This window comes from Balaenoptera borealis (assembly GCF_965194805.1).
Source record: "Balaenoptera borealis genome assembly, chromosome: 11".
In the NCBI taxonomy this organism is placed as follows: Eukaryota; Metazoa; Chordata; class Mammalia; order Artiodactyla; family Balaenopteridae; genus Balaenoptera; species Balaenoptera borealis.
Window position 1 is genome coordinate 45,409,338 of NC_138868.1, and position 14,686 is coordinate 45,424,023.

At 50.9% G+C, this 14,686-nt stretch overlaps 1 protein-coding gene across 3 annotated transcripts in view; it reads left to right on the forward strand.

The window, feature by feature from the left end:
• Nucleotides 1-14,686, forward strand: part of GALNT18 (polypeptide N-acetylgalactosaminyltransferase 18) — a 340,031-nt gene that overhangs the window by 320,220 nt on the left and 5,125 nt on the right. For all 3 annotated transcript variants that reach the window (XM_082341541.1, XM_082341542.1, XM_082341540.1), the window contains one exon: nucleotides 4,629-4,793. In XM_082341541.1, the coding sequence (XP_082197667.1) occupies nucleotides 4,629-4,793 (165 nt within the window). The remainder of the gene's footprint in view (nucleotides 1-4,628; nucleotides 4,794-14,686) is intronic.

The following is a 14,686-nucleotide window of genomic DNA, read 5'->3' on the forward strand; positions in this document are numbered from 1 at the left end:
TTAATGTCCTCCTCCTGAGTGAAGGCCTCATGGTTGACAGCAGTGGTTTTCAAACTTTTTTGTGAATTCTTCATAACATTTTGTTCAAGTCAAATGTTATGTGAAGGCCAAATAAAAGAAAGAAAGCCCAGGTTGGGCTGGGAGAGGGGCCCTAGAACCCCAGCCACCAGGCTGTCCTCCCAGACCTGACTCCCCTCAGGAGCCCATGAGACCCCTTCTTGGAGTCCGTGGGACTCAGGGTGAACAATCTGGTGGAAATGACCCGGCAGTTCCCTTGCTGGTTCCGAGGGATGAGGCCCTTGGGGAGCCTCACTCCTGTGCCTCAGCCGAGGGTTGGGACTCGGGGGAGGTGGTGCCCCAGCTCCAGCCCAGGCTGAGGGGAGGCCCATCTGGGCTGCTCCACCCGGGGAGCGGGATGAAGGCCCTGAACTGCCAAGATCTCAGTCTTCCCTGGAAACTCCCCCTAGTCAGGGAGGGGAGAGAGCAGCCATCTGCCTGTGCACCTGGCAAGGTCTTCAGAACTTTCTTAGCCTCGGTTTCCTCATCCTTAACAGCTGAAGGTGACCGCAGGTGTGGAAGGTACCTGGGCATACAGGTGTACAAAACTATGTTGGTTTTCTTCCCACCCTTCTCTTCCTGCGGTGTTTCTCCCCCCAGCAGCCGTTTCTGGCAGGGAGGTAATATTTCATACAGTGAGGGCTGGAGCCTGTAGAAGGCTGTACTCAGTCTCTGACAGGGGCAGGTCCCGCCTCCAAGCCTGCCAGGTAGAGGAGGGAGGCTGAGCACACCTGGCAGGGCGCCCACCCGCATCCTAGAGGCTGGGGGCCCTCGCTTGCCTGGGAAATGAGGTAACAGAGCAAGCCGAACCTGCAGCCCTGGGGGTCTTTGCCTGGCCTTCGTTCTGTGGCCCTGAAGGCAGGAGTGTGCACCCGGGGGCGCTCCAGGCTCCCTGGCTGGCTGTCCAGCTCAGCTATTAGTCCTTAACTCCTGACCCCGGCCTGAGGGAGAGGAAAATGCCCCTGGCGTGAGACCCGAGATACCCATGTGTTTGTCCTTTTCCCTTGTTGGTGATTTTTCTCTTTCAACCAAAAATGTCTCCAGACATTGCCACATATCCTCTGGTTGGCAAAGCCAGCTCCACCTCCCCTCCATGGTGAACCAAAATTCTAAGTCATTTCTTGTTAAACCTCCAGGTTCCCTGTTGCTCAGAAAACATAGCTGGGCCTGCTGGGCCTGCAGGCACTAAAAGTGGGGTGTCTTGTACTGTTTCCCTCTTTTGTGTTCAGGCCATTTACTGATTCAGTCCACTGCTGGCTGGGCTTCTGAGGTGTCCAGGTAACAACTTATGAGAATCCTCTTTGCTGAATCTCCCTGTGATCTGACCAGCTTCGTGGTTACCCCACTCAAGATGCGCTCTGTTGTTTGCCTTTTAAATAACAAACAACTGTCTGTCCTTATTATGATTTTCCCAGACTCTGGAGCAATAAACAGCTCTGACGACAGCTGTACCAGATAGTAAGTAAGTGCACATGTGTCTCTCAGAGCATCTCCCCGAAGCATTTCAGAACAGCTAAGTGGATAAAACTGATTTCAGCTCTTACCTAGGTGGCCACTTGTGTCTGTGGAGCCCGCCCTGGAGATGAGAGGCAGGCCCTGATGACAGGGATGAAGGAAGGGGTGGCAGTGACTGGCTTCCTGGCTGTCCTTGTCTGGCAGCCCACACTCTGGAGCTTCAGGCGATCCGGGTCCTGGCCTACCAGGTGCCTAAGAGCTACACCGTCCTGAGGAGAGAGCATGGTGCATTCAACCCAAGGACATATAAACAGCTGTGCATCTTTGCAGAGAGGCTCAGGGGGCAGGCCCATGCTTCTGCACATTGAGGGAAGGCTTTCTGCAGGTGGTGAGTTTTTATATCTATTTTCGAAGTAGCAAGAGTCGGGGTAAGCGAGTGGAGGAAGCAGGGACAGTTCCCACATCAGTGTGATTAGGACCATTATTTCCTGATATGTTAGTTTCCCCAACTTGGCTGTTAGATCATCCAGGACAGGGAAACATGGCTTTCTCACCCTCAGGACCCAACAGAGATTACTTGTTGTTGGATGGTTGGATGGATGGATGAGATGCCCACCTGCATCTATTTAATTTCCAAAATCCTACGTGTCATCAAATTTTCCCTCAGTGCCAATAAACTGGAAGCCACAGCAGGTCATCAGCTTTCCTTGGTGGTGAACTAAAAACCCAGGTCACACAATGGACAGTCTCAGGATTCTGATGAGAAGCCCACCTCTTACCCAATTTAGGTGATGGATAGGTTCTCCTTGCCTCTGTGTTCTGGTCACATTTCCACATTGAAGCCAGGCATTGTACATTTGGCCTCTGCTCAGAACTTTGGTCACTATGATACTTCACCTCTTTTAAGGGAAGAATCAGCCACCTTGGTAGTTTTGATGTCCATTTCCGTGGATTCACCAAACCTGATAACTTGTAAGGTTACCTTGGAGAGCAGATCCTAGCTGCAGTGAGTGTCTTCCATTTGTATTTCCATCCTTTTTCTTCTACTTTGCAAAACTGACTTTACGGAATGTTTCCATGGGCTCCTGTGTTGTCTGACTTCCATGTGGGTTTTGCCAATGGGCCGACCCAGCAGAAGAATGGAGTGGGGAAGGGAGGGTGATGTTGGGGTGTTTATTAGCCACCACTCACCATCACCCCCAAACGTCTCCCTCTCTGAACCCTTCTCAGAAGTCTCTCTACGTAACTTTTCTCTTACAGGTTCTGGTACCAGCTCTCTCATCTCATCCCATTGGGCCTGGTGGTGGCAACAGCTCCATGTTACTATCTCAAGGAACTATACTATCCCCATGGCTCCCTTACCCTAGACCCACACTATTGAGAACTGTGCCTTTATTACACACCCTCCTTAGATCCCCCTACCTTGAGTGTGCCATTTGTTTCCTATTGGGGCCTTGAGGGATACACTGGCCTGAAGTCCTTCTTATGTCTGAAGGGTGACCCTGCCTGCCTCTCCACCCGTTCCCTGGACTTCCGAGGGTCAAAGAGAATATGCCCCTGAAGGACCGCCCTTACTTACCCTCCTCACTGGCACTGCCCTTCTCACTACACAGTCCATTTTATGCCCTGGACCATGCTTTTAAAGTCCTTGTCAACCATCCTGTTTTACTAAAGCAAGAAATACTTCCTTTTACCATTTGAAATTAATCAAAAATATTTACCAGTGAGAATTTTTGTATAGATCAAGACAACAAGACAACGATTTTGCCCATGCGGCCTAATCGTAGGTGGGGCTGTTAATTTCTTTAGTAATAGAGGACAAGAGCTCACAGACCCTGTGACTGCCGACTCAGAGCCCTTGTTGGGAACCACGGCCTGAGGTTGGGGGAAGTGACTGACAACTTTGAAGGCCGAGGGTCACATGACTTTCCTCTAGACCAGAGCCAGCCCTGATCTTTGTAAACAAAGTCATTCATTTGTACTGTCTATGGCTGTGTTTGCACTACAACTGCAGAGTTAATTTTCCAGACTGTCTGGCCCTTTGTGCAAAAAAAAAGGTTAAAACAGCAGCCTGACTGCTCTCCTTTGAAAGGCCTGGTCGGCCCTTGACTGGCATCTTGGAACTTGGGTTGCAGGAAGGTTCCCACCATTCCCACAGATGGTGAGAGTGGCTCACTGTGCCCACACTGACTGTGCAAACAATATGGCTTATGCTGAACACCTGCCTTCCTTCGGGAGTCTGGGATTTCAGTATATAAAAAGCCTGGGTGCTGAGCCTCTAAGAGCTTCCCTGGTAGATAACCCTTCACAAGCATGATCTCAACCCCTTCCTGCTTGTGAAGGGCCATTCTCTGTGACTGCTGGCAGAGGACCCTCGGAAGCTTGTGCCTGGTTTCCTCCAGACTTTGTCCCACGTGCCTTTTCCCTTTGCTGATTTGATTTGTACCCTTGCCTGTAATAAATCATAGCTATGGTGCAACCAAACGCTGAGTCTCCTGAGTCCTAGTGAATCATTGAACCTGGGGGTGGTCTGGGGGACCACCCAACACACTGCAAAACCCCAACGATTTGCCACCTGGCCCTTTAGAAGAAGTTTGCCAACTCCTGTTCTATACAGTCTTAGGACAGATGGAAATTACCTATTACATATCCACCATGCCACAAGACTCTGAGCTCCCTAAGGTGTGGCCCGTGTCTTTTGCTCTTTAGCTACCAGCCAAGCACAGCATCTTATACAAAATACTTATGGAGGGAGGAAGTCAGCAAGCCTGCAAATAATGGATTCAGTCAGTGTTTTTTTAAACTGTGGGTGGTGAAATCAAGTTAAAAGGTTATGGCCAATGTTTTTCAATGAAAGAATAGAATAGAAAATTGAGTACACTGCATATAGTAAGGCTAAGTTTGATTTCTTGAAAATTTTGTTTCAGTTGTACGTGCGGACCAGACACTGTACCGAATCATAATGTAAAAGGGTCTCTTCTTGTCCGTTGCAGTGAAAAATCATTTGAAGGCCACTGAATTGTGGTCTCTTTGCCAGCTGCCCGGGGAGATGTCCTACAAACCCTCCCCATCTCTCTGGTCGTTAGCGTTTGACCTCGTTCTCCCCCTGCCCCCAGAACGTGTACTACACGAGCAGTCAGCAGATCCAAGTGGGCATCCTGAGCCCCACGGTTGACGACGACGACAACCGGTGCCTGGTGGACGTCAACAGCCGGCCGCGGCTCATCGAATGCAGCTATGCCAAAGCCAAGAGGATGAAGCTCCACTGGCAGTTCTCGCAGGTAGCAGCCCCACCCAGAGGAGCAGCAGCGTAGAGAAAGGGGGGTAGGGGCCGGGGCAGGGAGGAGTGGGAGGGATGGAGGAGGAGAGGGACCAATTCTCGGGGTTTAGTGAGCATCTACTACGTGCCAGGTGTTTGGTATATGTTAGCTCATTGACTCGTTGATACTGGCTCTGAGGGAGGTTATTATTATTGTTGTTGTTGTTGTTGTTTTAGTGGCATTTTATTTAACTTTTATTTTATTTTATTTATTTATTTATTTATGGCTGTGTTGGGTCTTCGTTTCTGTGCGAGGGCTTTCTCCCGTTGCGGCGAGTGGAGGCCACTCTTCATCGCGGTGCGCGGGCCTCTCACTATCGCGGCCTCTCTTGTTGCGGAGCACAGGCTCCAGGCGCGCAGGCTCAGTAGCCGTGGCTCACGGGCCTAGTTGCTCCGCGGCATGTGAGATCCTCCCAGACCAGGGCTCGAACCCGTGTCCCCTGCATTGGCAGGTAGATTCTCAACCACTGTGCCACCAGGGAAGCCCTAACTTTTAGATATAAGGAAACAGCCTCAGAGGTGGGAGTCCCCTGCCTGAAGTCACACAGTGAGGGGCAGGGCTGGGATTTTAAACTCGGATCTCTGACTTTAAACCTCACATTTCTTCTGCACAAGCCCCTTCTCACAAGCGCAGCCCCAGTCTCTCAGGTATAGACAGTGCTGGGTCGTCTCTGGTCTGTGAGCCGCTCTGCCTTCCTCCTCATTCTGTAGGGAATGAGGTTTTCTCAAAGGGCAGTGTCTGGGAGCCGTTTTGTGAAGGGCAGTCCACGCACTGGTGACCATGAAACATTCCTTTATTAAGTTTCCATCAATTCTGAGGACCATATTTATCTTCCTGCTCTGCATTGGCCTAGTTATAAAATGATGCCCCGGGATCAAGACGCCAGCTGGAGATGGCCCGCAGTGACCCAACTTTGAAGAAAACCAGTGCCTTGGCCCAGAGGCCTCCAGCCCCTAAGGAATCTGCTAAATTAGGATCCGTTTCTGCCCACAGATAGGGACACCCCCCTCCCAGGCAGGGCAGGGAAAGCACTCAGAACAGGAAGTGACGGAGCCCGTGGGGTTTTAGTGCATCAGGACTGCTGGGGGCTGCACGTGGTGGATGCTCTGGGGAAGTCAGGAACAGAATGTCTACATTCATGGGACGAGGAGGCAGAGACCACGACTCAAGCCTCCCAGCAAGCTGCTTCCGCCCTGAGAGGAGGCTGACAGGCACAGGATGGAGGTGTGCAGTTGGCCTGACCTTGATTCCAATCCTCACGTCCAGTTACTCTCCCCTGTACTGGTGGGCCAGTGAGGGGAGGTCCCGGCTACGTCAAGTTCTATGGGCACGGGGCACCTTTGACCTGCGGTCTGGGGGTGCAGAACCTGAGGGCTGAGAGAGACCCTCGGTTGGGTCCTAAATGGATGGTGAAGGTCAACCCTGAGCAGCAAGTTCAACGCACGTCATAGATTTAGGGGCTAGCTGGAAGGCAGGAGCGAGAGCCCAGACTAGGACTTTGGGGCGCCAGGAAAGCAGATGCTGGGAAGCAACACAGGGAGCCAATGACAGCACATCTGAGGGTGGGTGGAGGATGCACGTGGCAGCTCTGGGTCCAGGCTGGGCCTGCAGAATGCGTGGGCTTCAATGAAAGAGAATGGTGCCCGGGGACTCCTGCCCGGCCCCTTCCTGTCCTTATGACCTTTGACACATGTTGTAAACTGTAAAGGTCTGTCCCGTAAGAAGAATTAGCTAAGGTTCATACATTGCTTATCGTGTGCCACACTTCCTAGGCGCCCAGCATACTCCAGCTCATTTAATCCTCACGACAACTGTGTGTGATTAGATGTGGACCATTAGCCCGAGTTCATAGATGAGGGAACCGCGGCACGAAGATGTTAAATAACATACCCACTGCTTATTATTATTATTCCTGAACTACTTCAGATTCTCTTTTTTACTTCTAATCGTGGGAGGATGTTGGAAGTGGCCCCTGGAAGAAGGTCAGGGTCAAGGCCGAGGCTTAGAATATGGAGCACTTCTTCCTACCACCTCCCTCTCTCCTGGTGGAGCCCAGATGCCCCAGCTGTGACCTGTTCTGACCGTGCCCAGCAGAAGCCTTTGTCACTTTCCCCAGCCAGGCTTCTGGCCCAGAGTGACACAGGACAGGGCTACATTTCCCCTCTGCCCTCCTTTAAATTACGAGGCAGAGGGAGCCCTGGAGGAGTGTGGTCAGGGAGGAAGGCTGGCCATGGGCTGGGTGGTAAAGTGGCTGCTATCTCCTGGCTCGGATTAGATGCAAAACAGGCTCGCAGGCTGGAGGCAGCAGAGAGAGAAATGGGTACCTCGGCCCGAGGAGGTGAGTGGGCTGACTTGGCTGGGTGAGACGGGGACCGTACCATCTGGAGGGGCTCACATCCGGCTGCTCTCTGCTGCCTTCAGCCCTACCTCCTGCTGCCCTGAGTTCGGCCTCCTCCTGGGAGCTGAATGGCACCGTGCAGGAAGATGGGGGTGGCAGGTTGGGGCAGGGCGGTGGCTTTCCAGAACAGAGAGTACGTAGCTTGGCCCTTGAAGAAGGCATAGGAGTTTGCTCCATATAGAAGTAGTGAGGGGCATTCCAGGGAGAGGCAACGGCACGGGCACCAGCTGCGGACATCAAACCCAGGCCACGTGCAGGGAGCTGCGGAGGGTCGGGTGTGGCTGGATCCTAGTGGACCCCATGGGGCGCAGCCAGAGATGCGCCTGCAGGGGCAGCTGGACGTGGACCTGGTCCTGTGGGAGGTGAGGCTGTGTGCGGGGGACTGGTGTGTTTAGGTCTGGGTTTTGGCAGCCCCCAGTGGCCGGGATTGTGGAGCTGAATGGGGAAGAGAGATCCTAGAAGCGGGGAGGGGCAGGTAGAAGAGTTACGGGGAGGCTCAGTTGCAGTTTGAAAGTTTAGCCGTTCCCTCCTCCTTCTCCTCCACGACCCTGGGGTCTTCAGGACCCTGCCTGGCCTCCAAGATCTCCTCTCAGGGCAGGGTCCGAGGCTGCCCCTCACCAGGGGAAGAGAGCTCGGTCTGTCTGTGGGGTCTCAGGCTCTCCGTGCCCAGCTTCATGCAGGCTGCTTTGATATCCCAGCCCCGCATACAGGCACATCCGACTCCTTTCCAGCCCTCGTAGACAGATGGCCTTCCCACACATGCCCAGATCCAGAGGCCTTGGTGCCCCCAGCCGTCTCTCATCTCATCTGCTCATTCCCAACTGGGGCAGAGAAAGGAACATTCCTCCAAAATCCAGCTCCTTCCTTCACTCATCTCAGTGCGTGGCCTTGAACAGATTCCTGCTTGAAGGGACACAGCGACCAACCAAGCAGGCCACATTGGCATGTGCAGCCCTGAGGTCTGGGCAGTTTTCAGCTACTTATACATAAATCTAATTAAAACCCCCAGGGCACTCTGGCAGTCACCTCTCTGATCCTTCTACCAAGGGGAACTGTTTGGAAATAATATTTTTAAATCCCTAATTTGCAAGCCCAGAGCAGCCGCTCTCACTTGATATTTAAAAATTAATGTATGTGAAATTTTTGTTTAATGCAAAATGATCAGTATTTTATCAAGCATCCTGGAATCTGTCCCCAAGCCCTCACTGGTGAGGAGCTACTGTTGATGAGGCCAGAGGAAGCTGGGAGCCTCTTAAATGATTAAAGTCATTGCTTGGGCTAATTTTCTTGCAACAGGTTTAATCTTTGCAAATTACATGGGGATCCTACCAGCTAAAATGTTCTGGCGGAGAAGGTGGGCTGAACGATTTTACTGGTGCATTTCAAATCTCCTTTTCACTTTCACATTTTGCATTATTTACTCTCCTGAGGGCTACATTTAAACTCCAGACATTCAGACTGAATTAATTTCAAAATAATCTAGTGCGATTCTCCCAGCTTCTCCTACAAAGAAGATAGACATTTGCATATCTTGGTGTTCCATCTCATAGCCTGATTTTCTGTTCAACAAATAAAATGCCTTTCTTCTAACCCCTGCAAGCTCTTCTGAATTTCCCATGCTTCAGGATGAATCAGGACAGTGTCAGATACTGACACTGAGAAACCACATTTGATGAAAACATCTCTCAGCAACGCTGATGTACAGGGCTCTGATGAGCAATTTTCCAATGATGAACATTCTTTCCTTCCGTCATTCATCAAGCATTTATTGAGCATGGTGGTTGGGCAGGAGGGATGCAGATATGAATCAGACACGGCCTCTGCCCTGGAGGAGCTCATGGGTGTATAAACACATAGCAAAACTGGATGACAAGAGCTGAAATGAGGCGGGTACGGTATTCCAGTAGCCCAGGGTGATGGGCTCTGTCTGCACAACTCAGGGATGGCTTCACATTCAAGGCATGTTTGATCTGGATATTGAAAATTGTAGGATAGTTCCCAGGCGTAGAAAGGGAGAACATCCCATGTTAGAGGCTCAGCATGGGCAAAGGCAAGAAAAAGCAGAGCACATTCAGTGTTGGTGTGGATGGAATTTAGAATTTTCAATGGGACGTGAGAGAGATCAGACGTAAGCGTCAGTTTGGGGCAGATAATGGTCATTGAAGATCATGCTGAGAAGTTTGGACTTCACCTTAAAAGCAAAGGGAGGGACTAGGGGAGGTTCTTAAACTGTAGATTACCATGATGGGGTCTGAATCCCTCTAGCAGCAGACTGCAAGGTGGATTGGAAGACAGAGAAGAAAGTAGTGGGCTGTTCCATCATCCCTGTGAGAAAAGGGGTAGACTTGGTTGCCATGGAGGCATGGGGCCAGGCAGCTGTTGGGGAGGACTTGGAGACACAGTTCAGCAGTCTATTGGAAGTAGTGATGGATTAAACGGAGGTAGTTGTGAGGGGAGATTATGAATCCAGGGCCACCCCAGGCTCTGGGTTTGAAGAAGTCAGTGGGTACCCATCTCTAAACAGCCAACATTTCCCACATCAACACATGATGAGACTTCATTAACATTAGAAGTGGTAGTTGTGACCCCTCCCGGATTAGAGAATTTCCTAAACTGACTATGTACTGGGATTATAAATTCATATGCGTTAAGTATAAAATTTGAATCTTCCCAGAGTACCCCACCTACTGAGATCTGGGGGATTCTGGGATTAGGTGATGCAGTGTTAGTGAAAGAGGCATCTAGTCAGTGACCCCTGGACCAGTAGGAGAGGGAAGCAGCGGATATCAGGTCACTACACAGGAGAACTTTGTGGCAGGACACCTGTCATGCGAAGCAACGGACTACCTCTCAGGGGTAATGAGATGCCCACCCTCCCCACCATCCCCGCATCACCATTACTTTGAATGGTTAAGCAAATGCCGAGTCCTCTCTTCAAGACGTTATTGAAGGGATTCATGCCCTAGGAAGGCTGTTACGATGTGTGTTCTTTAAGGTCCAACTTCCTTAAAGTCTATCTATTTGTGTGCATGGTTGAAGCCAGAAAGACCTCAGGAGTGCCTGATCTCTGCCCTCAAATATCTGAAAGGCTTCTCTAGGTGAAAGAGAGCAGGATTGTCCTGTGTAGCTCTGAGGGAGGACCAGCTGGAGGGAGATTCAAGGACAATTTATAGAGCAGCTTTCTCATAGTCAGAGATGCCCGGGCATGAGATTGGCCGTTTAAGGAAGAGGTGGGCTCAGAGGACCACTCAGCAGGCCATCAAACATGCTACAGCTCTAAGTGGAGTTAGACCGGATGGTTTTAAGGGCTTACCAACCCTGAAATTCTGTAATTCTAAGCTCCTGAAGTTAGCATGCCCTGAAAAGGGCTTATTCTACCTAGAAGCCCAGACTGGGCCTGCCTTACTAAAAAGCACCATGATCTTGAAAATGAGCTGCACTCCTGGTATAAGGGTCATCGTTATCCCACTTTATGGAATTATCTGTTATTTTCTCCATGACTCTTTCTCCCATCAACCAATAGATGGAAGGGCAGGGCTGTCTTACACTTTCAGTGTCTCCAGCACCTAACAGAAAGCCTGAAACAGAAGAGACACCCAGGGTGTGTCAATTAAATTAAGGAGTCCTTTCTAAAAATTCACAAATATTAACACAAATACCCTGTGTGCCAGGTCTCGAGCTAAGTTTGTGGGAGACCCAAAGACAAACAAACCCTACCCTTGATAACTCTTCCTTGCATGCATGCATGCTGATTAAAAAACTAATTGTACTAGAGTATTTCAATGACATTTGAACGTACTAGTCAAAGGGCCCCGCTTAGTTAGAAAATCCCTATAAGAACACTTTTAGGTGGTAGTGCATCCCAGCCGCAATACACAGACATGCGTGAAGAGGGGTACTCCAGCTTACTCTTCCTATAGCTTCAGATTTGGGGGAGGAAGGTGGAAATGATTTTTACTAAAACAATTATGCATACTGTATGAAGGGGAGTAGCAATGCCTATGAATATTTGTTAAAACAGGGGGCTTTGATGAAATGTCGAGGTGTTCTGGCCGTATTTCATGCTGCCTCAGACTCTGGCATGTGCTATCACTCCCGTTGGCCACTGGGTTCTTTGGTGGAAACACTGGCAAGGCCCATTCGGGAGTCCAAGGGCACACAGGGCAGCGTTCCCGCTGGTGGGCGGTCCTGCCATCCCACCCCCATGCTTGCCTCATTCTCAGCTCAGCGTTAATGCATTTTCCAAATGGGGAACCTCAAGGATAACAGCAGAGATGACCATTAAGGCCAGGAGAGGAGAGATTTTCAAGAGCACGAGGAGACTGCCTGGAAGAGAGCTGAGGGCAGAGCTGAGCCCGCCTGGCCAGGGACCACTGGCTCTTATTTGTGGGATCTAATTTGATAATTTGATGCAAGATGAGTAACCCACTCAAAGAAGAGCTTATTTGCAGAGCACATTTCCCAGGGAGCACCACTGATTCTGCCAAAGAATTTCCCAGCACACAAGGAGGAGGATTCCTTGACTTTCTCCTGCTCCAACCCCCAGGCGCTGGCAGGAAGTCCAGCTTCGAGACCCTTTTGTGCTGAGAAGGCTGTAATCGGGTGTTTCCTTATGGCTCTGGAATAAAGCAGCTTTTCATTTCCATGTCACATGAAGGGGCAAGTGTGGGACCATCCAGTTTTGAAGGACTGACAAAGCCTTGTTTAGGCCCTGAATATTTTCTTAGTTATTTTTAGTTTACAGCTGTCAGCACTTTAGACCAGGAGCCAGGACCAGGTGTGACAGCTCAGTGCCTCACTATTCAGACCTGGGTGAGATTTTTAAATTTATTTATCAAACATTTATATAGTGCTTACTATGCGCCACATACTAACTGTAACTGCTGTATAAATATTACTTAATCCTCATGACCTTGCTGTCAGGTACTTTACCATCCCCATTCTACAGATGAGGAAACTGAGGCACAGAGAGATTACGTAATTTGTCCAAGGTCAAATCAGGCTTCTGCCTCTAGGGCCCACACTTTAAACCACCATGCCGTGGAGCCTTTGTCTTGCCTCTACAAAGCCCATGGATTGCTGCAGTGGGAATTTGGGGCTGCGGTCTCCCTGCCAAACCTTGTAGGTGTGTGTGAACTGGCTGGATTCCTGCTTCCTCAGCAAACTCCCTCCAGCCATCCAGCTGTCTCCATACCCCCCTTCACCTTTCCTTTTGCACTTGACGTTGCCATTACCCCATTTTCAGTCCAACGGCCCTCACAGCAAATCCCAGGCAGACTCTCTGGCACAGGTGCGTCTCCTTTAAGAAAGACAAACACCAAAGCACTTTTTGAATAGACAGAGTATTGAATATTCATAATACAGAAAGACCACTTTCCTCTACAAAAAGACTTAATCTCGGGGTTTCTTTAACTAGCATTAACATCCCACCCATGCTTTGAATTATTTGATTACTAATCATTAACGACTTAACCTGGGAACTCCCGAGCCCACTGTGCTTAAAGCCACAGACCCACTGGGCTACTTGCCCGTAGAAAATTAATTAGAACGGAAAGTGGAACGGGAGCTCTGAAACAAGCAGAGTCTTATTCAGTCCACACACAGCCTCCGCGTAAACACCTTGATTGCAAACGTGAGGCCAGCCTGAGCTCGGCCCAGCTGCTCCATAACCTCCACCTCAAGCTGGTGAGTGCACGTGACAAGCCAGGCCCCATCCTTTCCCCAGAGAGGGTGACGGTTTGCTTGTGGTCCCCAAACTGTGATCCCTGGACCAGCACCACCAGCAGCTGAGATACTCGGGAGCTTACAAAGGCACATTGTGGGCCCCATCGCAGACCCGTAGGGTCAGAAGGTGGGCCCCAGTGATCTGTGGTATCACAAGCCCTCCAGGCACTGTCTAATCCATTTACCCAACCCACATCCCCAGGAGGAACCGGGAAGGTTGGTCTGGTGCTCGCGGTCCCACCTCTAGCTGCTACAGACACACGTTGGGGAAACAGGAAGAGAGGAGGTGCACGGCCGTGTAATCTGCGGTCGGCTCCTCAGTGCCCCAGCCCAAGGCACTCATGGACCACGGCTCCACATGCCCCGCCAGGCACATAGTCAGCGCTCCGTGTCTGAGTGCCCCACGGTGCTCCGGTGCCTTTTGCACATGAGAAGACTGAAGCCCATGGTGGCTCAGCCCCTTAGCAGGGTCACGGCCAGGGGGAGCCGCCAGAGACAAGGCTGGGAGCAGAGTCCCGTGTTCCCTGCTTCCGCTCATCCCACCTCTGATGCCCTGTCTAGTCTCTACTCCAGAGAGGCTCCGGAGGAGAAGGAGCTAGGCTGGGCGCTGGGAACCGAGCTCTAGGAACTATTACTAGCCGTCTTAATTCTATACGTTCAGCTTTCCTTTTTTTTTTTAATGTTGCTTCCATACTTAACTTGGTTTCCATTCCAATTAAGTTCTCTGTGTGCTGCGGCATCCCTCCTGCCAGGTTTAAGTGCCCTTATTTAAATTCTTTAATTAAAAGTATTGTGTTTCCAGATCCTATAGTTTTAAGTATTACACAAATCATTTAGACGACTGGACTAATAAACCAAGCGACTGTGGCCCTCCACCGAGGGCGGGGCCAGCCAGGGGCCCTGCATCCAGCCCCCTCCCACTTGTGTGAGGACCAGAGCCTGCTAACAGGTGGCCCTGCTTCCTTCCTTCCTCCCAGGCTCTGCGTTCCACACAGCAGCCAGAGGGACCCGGTTAGCATGTCAGTCCGACCCTGCAGTGGCCCGTTCTGTCACCAGGTGAACAGCCGAAGTCCGTTCGCACAAACTGCCCCTCCCTCACCTCTTGGGCCTCATCTCCCACCCCCGCCCCGTGCTGTTCCCTGCGCACACCAGGCCTCTGCTGGTGCAGGAACTTCACTGTGGGGCACAAGACTTCCCCAGATACACCTGGGCTCCTCCTCCTTCATGTCTTTGCCCAGCTCTCACCTTCTCAGGGGGGATCACCGCAACAGCCTCCTGCTCTCAGCACCACCCCCGAACCCTCACAACCTGCTGGTCTTTAGTCCATCCACGCTGCTAGAACAAGAAAGGACCAGAGACTGGGAAGCTTGAACAACAGACATTTATTTCCCACAGTTCTGGAGGCTGGAAAGTACAAGATCATGGTGCCAGCAGATCTGGCGTCTCACACCTTCTCACTGTGTCCTCACAAGGCAGAGCGGAAGAGGTCATCTCTCCTGTGACTCTTCTTGTAAGGGTACTAATTCCATCATGAGGGCTCCACCCCTATGACCTAATTACCTCCCAAAGGCCCCACCTCTCATCACACTGGGGATCAGGGCTTCAACATATGAATTTTAAGCAGACACATTGTCCACAGCACTGCTCTACATTTTTGTGCACAATCTTAGCACCTCTAACACACGATAGAATTTACCGTTTGCTCCCCCTCCTGGAATATAGTCTCCACAAA